At 35.8% G+C, this 16,465-nt stretch overlaps 1 protein-coding gene across 4 annotated transcripts; it reads left to right on the top strand.

Moving 5' to 3' along the window:
• The first annotated feature begins 408 nt into the window (after positions 1 to 408).
• larp7 (La ribonucleoprotein 7, transcriptional regulator) lies at positions 409 to 15,416 on the top strand. Of its 4 annotated transcripts, none has more exons than XM_087258865.1 (13): positions 409 to 586; positions 1,893 to 2,101; positions 2,186 to 2,286; positions 2,391 to 2,474; positions 2,568 to 2,732; positions 4,148 to 4,244; positions 4,397 to 4,663; positions 9,367 to 9,514; positions 14,181 to 14,323; positions 14,405 to 14,514; positions 14,610 to 14,769; positions 14,856 to 14,947; positions 15,153 to 15,416. In XM_087258865.1, exons 1-13 carry the CDS (start codon positions 498 to 500, stop codon positions 15,225 to 15,227), a joined length of 1,740 nt encoding a protein of 579 aa, XP_087114991.1. In that variant the 5' UTR covers positions 409 to 497; the 3' UTR covers positions 15,228 to 15,416.
• Positions 15,417 to 16,465: the final 1,049 nt, after the last annotated feature.

Genomic DNA, 16,465 nt, shown 5'->3' with positions numbered 1-16,465 from the left:
GACAATAATATGGCAGATACTCGTTTGCTGGCCTTGCTAAACGATCTAAATTAGACAGGTTTAATTTATATAACGGATTCATTTAATGAAGGAAGTAGTAGCAAGTTAATATCGGCAATAATACATTTTATATGTAATAAAAATCTTTTTACATGTAACAAATGTATAACACTAAATTAATATTTTACTCAAGCGATTTAATAGTGTTTATTTTCTTATTTTTTAAATAACTTTTTAATAAATGATTTACCACATTAAATACTGTAGTAATCTATAGTAAGCAATATTGTTTTTAAACCAAAATTTAGCAGTAAAATCAAATAACTATTAATTAATAAATAAAAAAAGTAATAAATATAAATTTATCCAGGGATATCGAGGGAAAGCGGGAGGGTGCCGCTTGGCATAGATATATACATTAAATGTCGCCTACCCTGTTGTTGTCTATTGAAAAGAATGCCGCCATTTTGGAACAGGGTAGCGCTCCTTTGAAATAAATGCGGGACCAAGGTACAGTGGTGGAGGACTGTGGCCATCCAAAGCCAGAGATCTACACATATATCTATGATCGGGAGTTTTCCTGGATGTTAGTATGCAAATTAATTTTTAAATTACGAAATTATCATTTTACATCACTTTTCTACATTGATGGATCAGTGATCGCATTGGCATTCCTGACAAAAAGCTTGTGTTTGTGTATTCGGAAATGTACAATCTACCCTCCTTGTTAAATTTGATCTAATCCGTGCCCTGAAACACACCTCCTCTCCTGCTTTTACTACTCATACGGAGGGAGCGATTCGTTTGTGAATGAATTTCCCTTATGAACGACTCATCTCGTTGTCATATTTCTTTTGCATTGTTTGCTGATTTTATTCAACAAAACTAGCATAAGCCGAGTATTTAGTGCGAATTGGAGCTACTTTGCCTTATGGTGAATGCAGTAACGTTAAGTGATTGATTATCATCAATAACGTTACCTGTTTAGCACAAAAGTTCATAACATACAAAAACGTAAAAACTTAATCTTACCTATGAAATCTTCTGCCTTTGTGCTTTGTTTTCGTTTGCTCGTTACTACACCCGTAGACAGCGCTAAAGTCCCGCATCTTCACGTAATAATACTGTCTTGACAAGTGCGGTTGAATGACATTTGTCCTAGGAGCACTGCACCAATGTGGCGGCGCTATTGACGCATGATCAGGGTCCCTATGCGATATCTAGTGTATATATCTATGGCCGCTTGGTTGCACCCTTACAGTCATTGGTCGCACCATGGCACATTTGCTATTGGTGGACTTTGTAAGTGTAAAAACTAAGGATAATCAAGGTAAGGATTAAAAAAGCAACTTAGTAAAAATAGGAATGTTCTCAGGAATGGGGATTGTGGGTTCTGAAACGTCTGTGCTCTGTGGGTTTGTATTTATCTTCGGAGGGCGATATATCAAATTCCCTTTAGCAATCCCTGCTATGACATATAACAACAAAAGATGGCAGTAGTTGGACAAAAAGGTGCAAGCTGTCGGTAGAATCCAGAAGAAGAAGAAGAAGAAGCAGCAGCAGCAGCAGCAGCAGCAGCAGCTATTAAAGAAAATGAGTCGTCGGCATTGGTAAAATTCGTAAACGAACGATTTGCTTTGAACTAAGTTTATTAGTGTTCTGCTATAAAAGTATCTTACAATAATAGTATGACCATATAAATTGGTGATGTGTGTTATTTTAGTAAAGTAATAACTGGATGAAAGTGTGTCAACGGTAATGTTAAGTGATTATTATTTAAGTTAACTGGGAGAGCGGGAATGTTAAGACAGAAATGTGAAACGGATACCCAGCTCGACGTAATTGTTATTCAATTTCAGATATATAATTTTATGACTTTGATTCAACCATAGCAAGACGACAGACACAGAGAAGATGTCTTCTGTCGGGGACACCGCCTGTGCAGACTTGAGTGAGAAAAAAGATAACGAGAAAAAGAAGAGATCCCGGGTGAAACAGCTGCTGTCTGATGTGAAGAAGCAGGTGGAATTTTGGTTTGGTGATGTGAATCTTCACAAGGACAGATTCATGAAGAGTATCATTGAGCAATCACGAGATGGATGTATGTAACTTTATTAATTGTATGATTATCTGTCAGGATACCCATCATTCGTACATATTTCACTTAACATTTTATATATTGCAGATATTGACATTGCCGTCCTGACAACGTTTAACCGAATGAAAAACCTAACTGCAGATGTCAAATTGATAGCCAGGGCTCTTAAAAACTCAACAATAGTAGAGGTATGATTTGGTTTGACAATTTCTTGTCCTTTATAAAATGAATTTTATTTCAGAATTATCCACTTACTTTGTTAGCAACTGTAACACAGCTGTGGTGTGCTTAGGTTAATGATGAGGGAACTCGTATACGACGAAAGGAACCACTTGGTGAAACCCCAAAAGATGTGGACAGTCGCACAGTTTATGTGGTAAATTACTACAAATAAGTATACATAATAATGCTAGCATACTGTATGTGTCATTTCAATGTGTATTCTCTTAAAATTGAAATTGTGTTTTAGGAGCTGTTGCCAAAGACAGTCACTCACATTTGGCTGGAGCGAGTGTTTAGCAAATGTGGACATGTGGTTTATATTAGTATCCCCAGGTACAAGTCCACAAGGCATTCTAAAGGATTTGCATTTGTGGAGTTTGAGACGCAAGAGCAAGCACAAAAAGCTGTTGAGGTAACTGTTGATAACTGTAATATTTTATATAATTTATTGGGCTCTATTTTGACGATCAAAGTGCAAAGCACAGGGCGCAAACGCATTAGGGGCGTGTCAGAATCCACTTTTTCTAATATAAGAATGGAAAAATCCGATTTGCGCCATGGCGCATGGTCTTAAGCTTATTTTCTCAAGGAGTTATGGTGTGTTTTGAGAATAAAGCAATCAGAGTCTCATCTCCCATTCCCTGTAATATTCAGTTGCATCGCGCCATAGCGCATTTGCTATTTACATGACGTAAAGTAAGAGGAAAAACTGAGCATTTTACTAGCAAGAAAACAGTTAAACAGAGCATCTGCAGCATAAGAATAAGAGATAAGACCTTCTCATTATCGACTTTCACTTTTGCTCTCGTGGATCGTAAACCTTGTATGCACAGACATCAATTAGCCTATAAATAATTAATTTTGTTCATTAAACGCAATGATTTGTTTCAAAACTATTTCTTAATTCAGTTCTAATTTCCAGCAAATGAATAAATGAACAATATTAACAAAGTGTGTTCAAACAACTGAATTATATCCTAATACACATGCTATGCCCCATATGGCCTAAAACTTGACAGGTGGATAAATCTAAGCTTGTTTTTAATAAAACAAATATAAATATACATATAATAAATAATACAGCTAATAATAATAACATTGCACAAAAGCAAATAGTCATGAATGAACTAAAGAAGCCTCCCGAGATGAAGAAGGCATGCATGGAAGTATGGTTTTTATATTTATGTGGGCTAGAATATAATATGTTTTGTAATATTTTAATCCTTTATATTTTTATCTTATATTTATATCCTCAATATATCCTATTTATATATCCTTAGTACTTTAATTCTTTTTCATATGTAAAGATATTTGCGTATTGCTCTACATCTTGTGTGTATTAAGCAATGTGTAAGTGAGGCGCACAACTAACGCATTCTGAGCTGGACAATGGACCGGCTTTGTTCTGGTCTATAGAACAGACTATTATAGTTACTCAAAATAGCAACGTGCCAGCAATGAGCCTCAACGCGCCTTCCTTTTTAGACCAGAACACCTATGGGCGCACATATGAGCGCAAATGCATTTGCTATTTAAACAGCGTGGCGGAAAACTTCAAAACGACTCTTGTGCCAAAGCTTAAACTAGCAAACAACAATTGCGTCAGGCCTTGTGCCACATTGCGCCGGGTGTATGATAGGGCTCATTGTTATTAAATACAGAAAAGATAATGTAAATACAAACACCAAGTTGCTAGCTTTGGGTATACACACCCATTTTTTTATTTGTATGTTTATCATATTTTTGGTTTATTATTATTATTATTATTATTTTATTCTATTTTATTATTTTTTTAATTGTTTATTTATTTATGATTTAAAATGACAGATGCTGAACAATCCTCCAGAAGATGCTCCAAGGAAGCCAGGAATCTTCCCAAAGACTTGTAGGAAAAAGGCTGTCCCTTTTGATGCTGTCACACAGGGTAACATTGATATGCCTTATGTATTTTGAAAATACTGCCTAAATTAATTTGACAATATTTTAATGTAAAAGAGGGCAGTGGCCAGTTGATGTCTTTCTACCATAATAACTAAATGATCAGTATATTATTAATAACACATTTTGTACTTTTAGACAATGATGAGGATGGGAAGAAAAAGAAGACGGAGCTTAAAAACAGTACTTCAGAAGAAACTGGAAGTAATAATATGGATCAAGACGGAATGTTAGAGAGCACAGTTACCAGTGAACCAAACCTTGCAACGTTGACAAGCACAGTAAGCAAGAAAGCCAAGAAGAAAAGATTGCGTTCTCAGAGTTTTGAGGCATCATCTGGGGAAGACCAATATGAAATGTCATCCAAAATGAGGAAAGTTGAAGAGGAAAAAAGCGAATTGAAAGGTAAATATTGTTTTAATAAATTCATGTGATTAAAAGGTATACTTGGCTCTTTCTTATCTATAAATCTCAGACCAAGAGCATTTAGGTATATATTTAGCTATAAGGCTCTTAAAAATCTTCAAAGTAGCAGACAAATGTTCTACTAGAATAGTTTTGCTGCATTTAACATGTTTTTGTCTATACTTTGAGTTTATACCTATGTTTAGGGTCACAAAGAACTAAATTAAGAAAACGTTTTACAAAAAACATCTGCTAGCTTTAATTGTGGGGAAAAATGATATTATGAGCTTTTACAAACTTAATTTCATCTTCTGTATTTAAAATACATATTGGTTATATATCACTTAAGATCATGTAGCATATGACTGTAAGGACTTTGATGCATTTGTGTATAATTGTTATTCATTAATAAGGCTCCTGCGATTTTGTCTTTGTTCAACGTCGACAATGATAATTAGTCAACATTAAGGGCCCTATCATACACCTGGCGCAGTGTGGCGCGGCGCAATAGTCTTTTGGTAGTTTCAGCTTGGCGCAAGAGTCGTTTTGAGGCGTTGCACTACGCTGTTTAAATAGCAAATGCATTAGCGCTCATTTGTGCGCCCATAGGCGTTCTGGTCTAAAAAGGAAGGCGTTCTGAGGCGGACCGCTGGCGCGTTGCTATTTTGAGAAACTATAATAGATATACTATAATAGAAAACTAACCCGGTCTAAACTCCGGCGCAGAGTTGCGCCTCGCTTACGCACTGCTTATTACGCACGAGAGCAATATGAAAATATCTTTACATATGAAAAAATTGAATTATTAAGGTTATATATAGGATATAATAAGTATAGATATAGGATATAAATATAAAGGATCAAAATATTACAAAACGTATTATTTTCTAGCCTACATAAATATGAAAAATCACTGCTTTTATGTTTTCTTCATCTCGGGAGGCTTTTTTAGTTCATTCATAACAATTTGCTTTTGTATAATGTTATTATTATATGCAGTATTATTTATTATATCCATATTTATATTTGTTTTATTAAAAACAAGCTTAGATTTGCCCACCTGTCAGGTTTTAGACCATATGGGGTACAGCATGTGTTTTAGGATATAACTCCGGTTTTTGAGCACATTTTGTTATTGTTCATTTATTCGTTTGCTCGAAATTAGAACTGAAATTAGAAATAGTTTTGAAACGAATATTTGCGCTTAACCAACAAAAGTATTTATTTATAGACTAATTGATGTCTGTGCGTAAAGGTTTCCCTATCCAAGAGCGAATGTGAAAGTAGATCTTTTATCTCTCATTCTCACGCAGAAGATGCTCCGTTTAACAGTTTTCTGTTAAAAAACTGTTAACTGTTTGCTTGTAAAATGCTCATTTTTTCCACTTAGACTTATTTTGCGTCCTGTAAATAGCGAATGCGCACTTGGCGCGACGCAGCTGACTCTTAAAGGGAATGGGAGATGAGACTTTAATTGGTTTATTCTTAAAACACACCTATAACTCATTAAGAAAATAGACTCAACCCTTTTAGACCATGCGCCATGGCGCAAGGCAGATTATCGTCTTTAAATTAGCAAAAACGCGTCCTGACATGCCCTGAAAGCGTTTGCGCCCTGCGTTTTGCGCTCTGCGCATGGACAGTCAAAATGGAGCCCTATTATTATTAATTGACTTGTCATTGTATATTATTTAAAAATATATATTTTCACTTTTTGACTAAAATAACCATCAAAGGCTAATTCCAAATCATTAAATTGCCAACCTTTATTAAAAAAATCTGTTTACTAATGAAATATTTAGCATACAAAAAAAAAAAAAAAAAGCTATTTTAAACACAATAAAACAACATCAAATCTCTGTCTTGCTTTTGCTGAAAATTAGCTCAATCTTCCATCAGTTGTTTGGATATATTGGCATAAATACAAAGATATTATGAAACATATGAATGATCATTTAAGTCTGCTTTCTCTCTCTCTCTTTCTCTCTCTCTCTCTCTCTCTCTCTCTCTCTCTCAATTTCAATAATTGCTTTATTGGCATGACAATTGTTACAAATGTATTGCCAAAGCAGTTATAAAGTTTACATGAAAAGATATGAACATACAAAAAAAAGTACACAGTAAATAGTAGTAGTAAAAAAAAGATGATATTTATATATAATAATTAAATAAAATATCAACAATACATCATATTATTCAATATATTACATTAATATTCAATATATTATATTATTATTTGAACATTAATTATTTGTACAAATCAATACAAAAATAGATCAGAATAAACTGTACAGTTTTAGGATAAAACAGTAATAAAAACAATAATAATCTGTGTATTTACAATGATTCATCATTTATAATCATCCAGGGGTGGGTGTGTGGGGGTGTGTGTGTGTGTGTGTGTGTGTGTGTGTGTGTGTGTGTGTGTGTGTGTGTGTGTGTGTGTGTGTGTGTGTGTGTGTGTGTGTGTGTGTGTGTGTGTGTCACGTTTCATACTTTGGTGACATGTGCTGGACTGAGCCAGGGCAAACACAGTGATGTCTGCTTGTCTCCTCCAAAAACAGCTTCTGCAGACAACGTGTGATGTTCTGAATGTATATAATATTTTTGCGGCAGATAGACGCGAGTCGCTTTCTGTATGTCCAAAAGCTTCAGTAAAAACAAAATGACTGTGATGTGCGGAAGTCTTTCCATTTCGGCGCTTGCTTTCGTGACTGTTACCTAGCAACGGTTGTAAACCGGAGGTGGAAAGGGGGGACAATCGAACTTTGGTACGGTCCAGGCAATTGAACCAAGTGTGAAAGCACCCTTAATGTAATGTCCATGGCGTGATGTATGCACAAAATATATGCACAAGTTTTATATTAGTCTATATTGGATACATGGTGGACATTGCGTTCTCTTGCTCTCGTTAACATGCTTAAATACCTGTGCTATGACTATATTAAAGCTGTTAATGTCCTCATGTATGGTTTGGGGGACTCTGCTGAAGTCTGTTCTGAAATAAAAGCATCAGACTTGACGTCTTTGGCTACGGTCTTTAATGCAGCATGACTCGCATTGACTGGTGAAAATCCGATCTACCTGCTTACACTGCAGACATGAGGGCACAGATGTGATTCAAATCAGATAAATTTCCACATATGAACAAGGCCTTTGATTTACTCTGATTTGAGTAAATCGGAATCAATGTGAATTGTTCCTGCTTACACGTACATGGGCCATATCCAATCCGTGCCACATGGGAGAAAAAAAAAATCGGAATCGAGTCACTTGAAAAGTGCAGTGTATATGCGGCCTAAGAATGTGGCTAGAAGCTACATTTGTACAGTATCTCTCCCAATCTTAATAGTTCAGGATCAGAAGACAGACATACAAAAATTTACTTTTAACAAAAACCATCTGCTAAAATTGCAGCTTATTCTAAAGTTACTGCTTCATGTTCAGTATAAACAAATAAGCAGACAACCTCAACCAAACATTTCTTAAAATCTTCAAGCGAAATGTCCGATCAGGATTTTTGCAGCTTTTGATGCATAATAAGTTAAAATGCACACCTATAAATCTAATACCCTTTTACTAAAAGGAAAGAGGTCTATAAACTACTGTTTATAGCAATGCGTGTATTACAAGAATTTATATTATTAAATATTCATGTTAAGAATAAAGTTTTATTTATCTAATAATCCCAGCCAGCTTTTAGTGAATTTGCAGTATTGTCAAACCGAACTTTCAGTTGTTATATGTAAAAAGGCCTAAACATATGCATGACCATTCAAGTATTTTGCTTGTTTCCAACTATTGACAGCAGATCACTCAATGGTGAGAGAGATAGGGGGATTTGCACTTTTGATGTCTTTACTGCTGTATTAATTTAACCGAAGAATTGTAATGCTATTACATTGCCTCTCATGATCTGTACTCTTGCTCATTCACTCTTGTCGCTGTGATTGATTTCTGAGTATTTTAACTCATTTTTGGGGATAACAGGGCTGGTATAAATTTACAGGAGACTCGTGGAGCTTCCGGGACAGGTCATATGGGTGGATGAGATGCTAGATAGGGGTGACTGGCTGCGCCACATCAGCTCAAAACAGTGGGGATGCTATGGCTGCACTTGCAATAAAGAGAGCTGAGCATTAGGCGCGCGAGTCTCACCAATAAACTGTAAACAAGTCGCACTGCATCTGTATATATTTTTAGCTGCTGTCACTGTGACGCGAACACATTGATCGCCCCTGCACATCATTTACCTGTGTTGTATCTGCTGTATTCTATACATAATATACGGGAGTGCACGTGCATCTTCGTTCCTGTCAGATCTGGCATGCACTCATTCTCACACAGCAGAGAGTGTGAACTCCACCATGCGCGATTCAGAGAGCAGAAATTTGTAATCATGCGACCATGTAGAGACAGAAATGTCATGCCGTTGTGTAAATAAGATACTACACATGGCTATTTAGCTTGTTTATTAAAAGAACTTGTGATCTGGTGCTATATATAAAATGCAATCAACTTGACTTCAAGGGGCCGGGGAAAGCCCTTGAGAGGGTGGGGCGCCCCCCCTAAAATTATGGTAGGGGAAACACTGCACTACTTTCAAAAATAACTTTCCCTAACACTCCTAGTATGACATTTAGAAAAAATAAACAACAAAACACTGAGGTTATGTACTTATGTTTATTCATGTTCCTTCATAGATCTATCATCTGAGAACAAGAATGAAGAGTTGAACAGCTTGAAGAAGAAAGATGATTCTGTTTTGAAGGCCAAGAGGAAGAGAAAGAAGAAGCTCAAAGAGAGATTGAAAGTAGGGGAGGAAGTCATCCCTCTCAGAGTCCTCTCAAAGTAAGAAAAGCTGTGTTTATTGTTTTAGAATTGAGATTCATTAAAAATTGTCTCTGTGAAATGTTTGCATAATGAGTTTGAGTATATGCATTTAGATAAACTAGTGTAATTTTGAACTGAACCAATTTGTAAACTGGTTTATTTTGAAAAATATCTAGCCCAAATTATGTTACATTTCAGATGTTTGGCATAAGCTGGTAAACCCCTTCCAATTCCCATTTGTCTGTGCCGATTATATTATGCATTAGGTAGTTGTGCACTTAGACTTTGTAATTTTTGAGGAAAACTAATCTGGTTTCTTTCCTCTCTTTAGTCCATCAAGGTTGCAGCTCTTTATAGCAATATCGAAAAAAAAAGTTTAATACTATATAGCTGTGAATTGTAAAGCAATGCATAAAGTGCTATAGTAAAAGTTTTATTTGAAAGTTTATTTCTTATTCAGATGACAATGTGCAGCAAATGTTTGCATGCCCTTTCAAAAAATCCCTGTTGTTCTATCTAATAGGTAAACAGAAATGTGAAGTAAAAGTCATGACATGACCAAGAATGGTGATCAATCGGAATTTGTGTTATGCATTTAACCCATCCAAGTGCGCACACACAGCAATGAACATGCACACTGTGAACACACACCCGGTGCAGTGGTGCTGCGGCACCAGGGGACCAGTTGAGGGATCGTGCATTGCTCAAGAGACTCAGCTCAGCTCTGGTATTGAGGGTGGTGAAGGGCGCTGGTTATTCACAACTATTCACAGCTGGTTATTCCGGTGGTGGGTGTGGGAGTGAACCTTTTGTGGGTGAGAGAGGTTTCTAAAGACCCAAGAACAACTGTCAAGAATGACCATTACATTTTATATATATATATATATATATATATATATATATATATATATATTAGGGTTGTGACGATGAGGAAATTTCCCTACTGGTTAATCGACATGTGACAACACCGGTAATACCGGTATCACTGTGGGGTATGGGTTTCCTCTTTTCTTTCTACTTTTAAATAGCTTATAAATGCGTGCGTATAATACTTTCAGTTTTGGACGAATGTGATGAATGTTAGAATGTTTTTAAAACTAACAAGATAATAAAATAGAAAGATAAATAATTAAATTGCACAAAGTTAAAATAAGATTAAACGAATGAACAAGAAACAAATATTTAAGAAAAACTTTCAAAATTACATTACAAAAATGACAGCTCGACACAGTCTTTTAATGAAAAGAAATAAATAAAACACTGTAAATTGGCATTTATTAACAGTGATTTTTACATGTTCTTTGCCAGGAATCCTGGCCAATATGTTTACCATCTGTGGCTTAAGATGGGGTCTTGTGGGACTCACTATGTTCCCCATCGTGCTGAACACACTCTCAGATGCGCAGCTTGTTGCGCACACGCAAAGATACTTTTTGGTTAAATTTGCCAACAGGGGGAACATGTTTGGTTGTATTTTGTTGTCCTACCTGACTTCAATTTCTTAATGTATTAATTAGCCTAATGCATTATATATTAATAGCTTAGTCCTTATGAACAATCCATTTATAAAAATTCATTATTAACAAATATATATACTGTTGAAGAATAAACCGAATATGAAATATGATCCTTGCATAATGATCACAACTAAACAAGCTAGCACTCATTTTATATATAAACTATAAATAAAAAAAGAAAGAAATGTTAAGAAATTAAACATTGTGTAAAAAATCTAAAGACTACAGGCTAAATAAAATCGCCTCGTCCGAGCTAAACATCACAGCACGCGTGTCAGTTTACAGCTTCTGTAAAGATCAGACAGCCTATACAATCGCACATCTCAAAAATCTCAATAAACAACATGTAAACGTATAAATATTTTCATAAGTATTGTTATGGAATATTTATAACTATATGATCTTGCTTTTTTGAAATATCGATACCAGCTTTGAGCTCTCTTACACAAGCGGCAGTTGAAAGGTGCTGCATAAGGTGTCTTATGTCACTGTCAGTGGTGGATTACACACAGCATACCCTGGCAAGATGTTTTATTTGTTGCCGATTGGCGTGTTGTTCCTTTTTTAAAATACCTTTTATTTTTAAAATTTCTTAAGTTAATGTTGTTTATAAAGTAATATAATCTCCCTCGGAGATATTGTAGTTCAGTGACGTGGTGCGCAGTATATAAAAAAAGAGCAGCTTCTGCTATAAGCTGAACTGACTGAATGTTCACTATTACATATCTACTATTCAAAAATATAAAAACAAATGTAAAATACAGTAAACAACACCCTAAATGTGTCGATCTGATGGCAGTTGAGTTTGCATCTGGATATTATTGGGAGATCGCTGACAGGAACAGTGAACAACTCCGCCAGCAAGTATGAAACTCATATGCAAGTTTATTTTACAGTCTATAACAGAAACATCCAGCATTGTTAGATTCTGTATGGGCGCATTTGGACAACTATGTATATAAATAAATGGTTTGTATATTAAATGGTTCACATAATAATACACAAAGAGTTAGGGTGCTTTCACACCTGTGAATCGATTCAGTTGTTCCGAAACAAAGATTACAATTGTTACATTGTTGCTCTTTGCTCTTGGAGCGGTTCGCTTTCACATTGCAACGTTTCTAATCGGAATAAAAGAGCTAAAACAAGTCACGTGCGAGTAAACTCTACTCACATTGGTCAGAGTGTCAGGGTTTATTTTGCAGCGTCCCGCTAAGCTGTCAGGAGAGGTGGTGGTTTGATTGTGAGGAGGAGATGCGGTGGGGAGGGGTGAGAAGGGTGCGTGACGTAGCCTATTAGAGCACCGGGAGGGAGACGCAAGATTACCGGGAGATCATCACTCGTTTCAGAAGACGAGTGCATCAGAAGACTCGCGAAACTTCCCGTCATGCTCATAATTCTCTCTTCATCTAGCCGTATGCCTAATACATATCCATAAAACACTGTGATATAACCGCGCTCGGATCGAATCGCTTTCTCACTGTAATCGAACCGCTCCAGGGTTCGTTTCAATCGAGCTGAGACCACCTCATTCAAGCGATCTCGGAGCGATTACTTTGGCGCGGAACAGAGCGCGATTGCCCTGTTCACATATGCCAAACGAACCGCGCTAACTGTGCAATCGAGACACGTTCCGAAACAAAAGTGTAGGTGTAAATGCACCCTAACTTTCACTTCACGCATAGTTTGTGAATGAACAGACTCCTGTGTTTTGCTTATGGTTGCAGATGCGATCATGAGGTTGTTTTTGTGCAGAGTTTAAAGTAAATAATCACAGAACCGGAGAAAGTGCATTATTTTGTTCATTTTAATATAGCATATTAATAATGAAATCCAAAATTTTTTGTAATATATTAAGAGTTAATTTTAAGAGTTACGTTTTACAAGTTAAATCTCGTGGTCCACCTGTGGGATTGCTGGGCCCACTAGGGGTCGTGGCTCACTGGTTAAAATTCCTTGCTTCAGATGAAATTAACCGTTTGAAGTTGCGCCATCCAGTGGACACAATTAGAACAGCAGCTTTTTTTCGCACATTCGCATTCCTGTTCAAAGCTTAATTTTTACAGCTGAAGCAAAGGCTCTCTTTTTAGCGCAGGAACACATTAAAAATGCTGAAGAACACAATTTTATTATTTTTTCTTACTCAAAATCTTGTCTACAGACATTGAATTATTTTAAACTGGAGCATCCTATTATTATTGACATTTTTATCAAAGTGAAGAACTGCAGAGAAAGTTTTATAATATAGTCTTTTGCTGGATCTCAGGACATGCTGGACTATTTGGAAATGGAGAAGCTGACAAAGCCGCCAAAACAGCCCTAGCAGGAAAGCTAAAGGAGTGTTAAAAGCCATTAATTAAAGGCTATATCATAAACAAATGGCATTTATTTTTTAAGTCAAGACACGATGAGATTGTGTATAGAAGATGCCGCATTGGACACACAAAACTTACACATGAACATTTTACTCAAAGGAGAAGAACCCCCATAATGTCTTTATTGCAACAAAAACCAAACTGTAATACATATTCTTGTAGAATGCCCTATTTTTAATGTTCTCAGATAAATATTTTTATCTGGAGAGACTTTAAGTAAAAATTTTAAAAAATTTTAATCCTTCTATAATTGTAGAATTTTAATCAAAAGGAAACCTTAACTGTTTAAGATTTTTATCTTATCTATTATGATTATTATTATTATTTATGTATTTTACATTGTGTATTATTTATTGCTGTTAATGACTTAATTATTAGGACATTTTTATAATTATAGAAAAGTGGTATTTATAAAATGTGTTTTTTTGCCATGACATAGCCATAGAAGCGGAAATGGCAATAAAATTAAAACTCTCTCTCTCTTTTACACTGTACTGAATCATCTCGCGGGCCAGATTAAACGTGTTTGCGGGCCTGATCCGGCCCGCGGACCACATGTTTGACACCCCTAATTTAGGACCATGATCTATTCACACTGCAAATCTCATATTGACCACATTTACAAGAGCAGTGTAAACAGCCATGCAAAAAATCAGATCTGAGAAAAAAAATCAGATTTGAGCACTAAGCATTGCAGTGTAAACCTAGCCTTAGACACACACACACACACACACACACAAACACACATAAGCTAATGAGTGTTTATCTATCTGCCCCTTTTTCAAATATCAGGAAGGAGTGGTTGGACCTGAAGCAAGAGTATCTCACACTGCAGAAGCGCTGCATGGCCCATCTGAAGCAGTCAGTTTTTCAGATCAATCAAAAGCCAACAAACTATCACATCGTGAAGCTTAAAGAGGATGACACGAATGCTTGTGAGTATATTTTGCTTGTGAGGACATTTTGGCTGTGATAAGCTTTTGCTATTTATTTCCCTGATTATTTTTTTCTTAAAGTTTATAAAGATACACCTAAGAAAGAGCTCACTTCTGGTCCTGAGTTTTTAAGTGGTGTCATTGTCAAGATTAGCTATAACCAACCTCTGCCGAGCAAGAGGTGCATCAAGGTATGGTAATTTTGTAGTTTATTTGGTGATACTTTTTGTCATACTTTTTATCTTATATACATTAAATAAGTAATTTGTCTTTTTCATACATGCAGGATATGCTATCTGAGCTGTCCCCTGTGGCTTATGTGGACCTTCTTGATGGAGATACAGAGGGTCATGTTCGCTTTAAAAGTTCTGAAGATGCACAGAAAGTCATTAAAGCACGATTTGAATTTCAGAAAAAATACAACTGGAACCTTGAACTCCTTTCTGGTTGGTAGGATTTTTTGAATGCTGTTTTTTAGCTGTTTTTTGTCAATGCAGAATATTATCTAAATCATGTATTAATTAATAAAAAGGTGACCATGAAAGAAGGTACTGGCAGAAGATTTTGGTGGACAGACAAGCAAAGCTGAACACTCCTAGAGAAAAAAAGCGTGGAACAGAAAAGGTAACATAAATACTCAACATACTTTTAACAGTAAAAAGACAACAACAAACTAAAACAATTTAAATTTACAATACTGTCTGTCTGTGTGTGTGTGTGTGTGTGTGTGTGTGTGTGTTTCTGTGTTTCTGTGTTTCTGTGTGTGTGTGTGTGTGTGTGTGTGTGTGTGTGTGTGTGTGTGTGTGTGTGTAATGTATGCTTTTCATAGCTCATTTCTAAAGCTGAGAAAATCATCATTGCTAAGGCCAAGGAAGCAAGCAATCACATCCGCTTTGATGATTAACTGGGTGACAAAATGTAAAAGGTCGTTTGAAATGATCTGATTTAATCTGTACATTTGTTTGCATTTTTTATATATACTGTAACAATCTTTAATTGAGTCATTGATGTTATCATTATTATTATTTTATTCTTTACAAGTTTCATTATTCCTATTTGATTGGTTTTGAATAAAAGTTTTTTAAGCAGTTGACAGAGCTGTCTCTCTCTTTCTCTCTCTCTCGTGCGTATGTGTGTGCGTCTGTGGAGTGAGTGAAGCGTGACTGTGAGAGCGACTGTGTTTTTCCCAACTTTCACGGATAGTTTATTGCTTAATTTACTTTGGAAAATTGTGTTGAAGTTAATATAATTATTTTAGTTTCTTTTTGGCCATTATGGCCGGGGTGAAGGAAAGTGGAGGGTTAGAGCAACGGCGGCATGGAATCAAAGTGCCGGTTGGAGTTGATTGTTCTGTGGAAGAATGTAGCCTTGCGGCCGGACAAATAGTTGGATATGAAAGCATAAGATCTGCTTCCAGAATGATTTTTTTTTGGATTCCAAAGATAAGGTGAACAAGGTTGTAGAACAAGGCATTTTAGTGAAAGCACATACAATGAGTTTTCCTCTTATAAATCTGGTGAGGAGGTAATGTTGTTAAATATTCCGCCTTTCATAAAAGATGACGTTTGAGAACGAGAACTGTTGCGATATAGACAAATTGTCTCAACAATTCAAAAGATCCCGGTAGGATGTAATCACCACTGTTGAAACATGTTGTGTCGTTTAAACAACATGTGTTTATGGTGTTGAAACAAGGACACGAAGAGCTTAATCTTTCATTAAAATTTTTAATTTCATCAAAGAACAAATGGAGTTCAAAGATATGACTAAGACAGGTGTTTGCAGTGAGATAGAATATTCATCGGAATCTGATTGTGAAAAAGAAATCTGAACACAAGCAATGTTGAATTAAAGAGAGAAAGATAAGTATGACTTTTCGTAGGTTTCTACAAGTAACAAAGGGAAAAAGAAATGTGGTAGTAGAAGATTTCTTTCCAAATTTAGCTTATTTTATCGAATCTGCAAGAGACATTGTGGGTGGAGATGGACTTGAGACTAATATATCATCTCAGGAAATTTGTTTTAAAGACGAAAGCACAAATGATAAAAGATTATTTGGAAGGATCACTACAATAAGCAAAGCTGTGTAGTGAGCATTATCTTAATAGCCATTTCTTTCTTGATTATGGCTGACTTTAAGAT

The sequence above is a fragment of the Danio rerio genome, chromosome 7 (assembly GCF_052040795.2).
Source record: "Danio rerio strain M-AB ecotype USA chromosome 7, GRCz13ab, whole genome shotgun sequence".
Taxonomy (NCBI): domain Eukaryota; kingdom Metazoa; phylum Chordata; class Actinopteri; order Cypriniformes; family Danionidae; genus Danio; species Danio rerio.
This window is presented reverse-complemented; position numbering and strand designations above follow the sequence as displayed.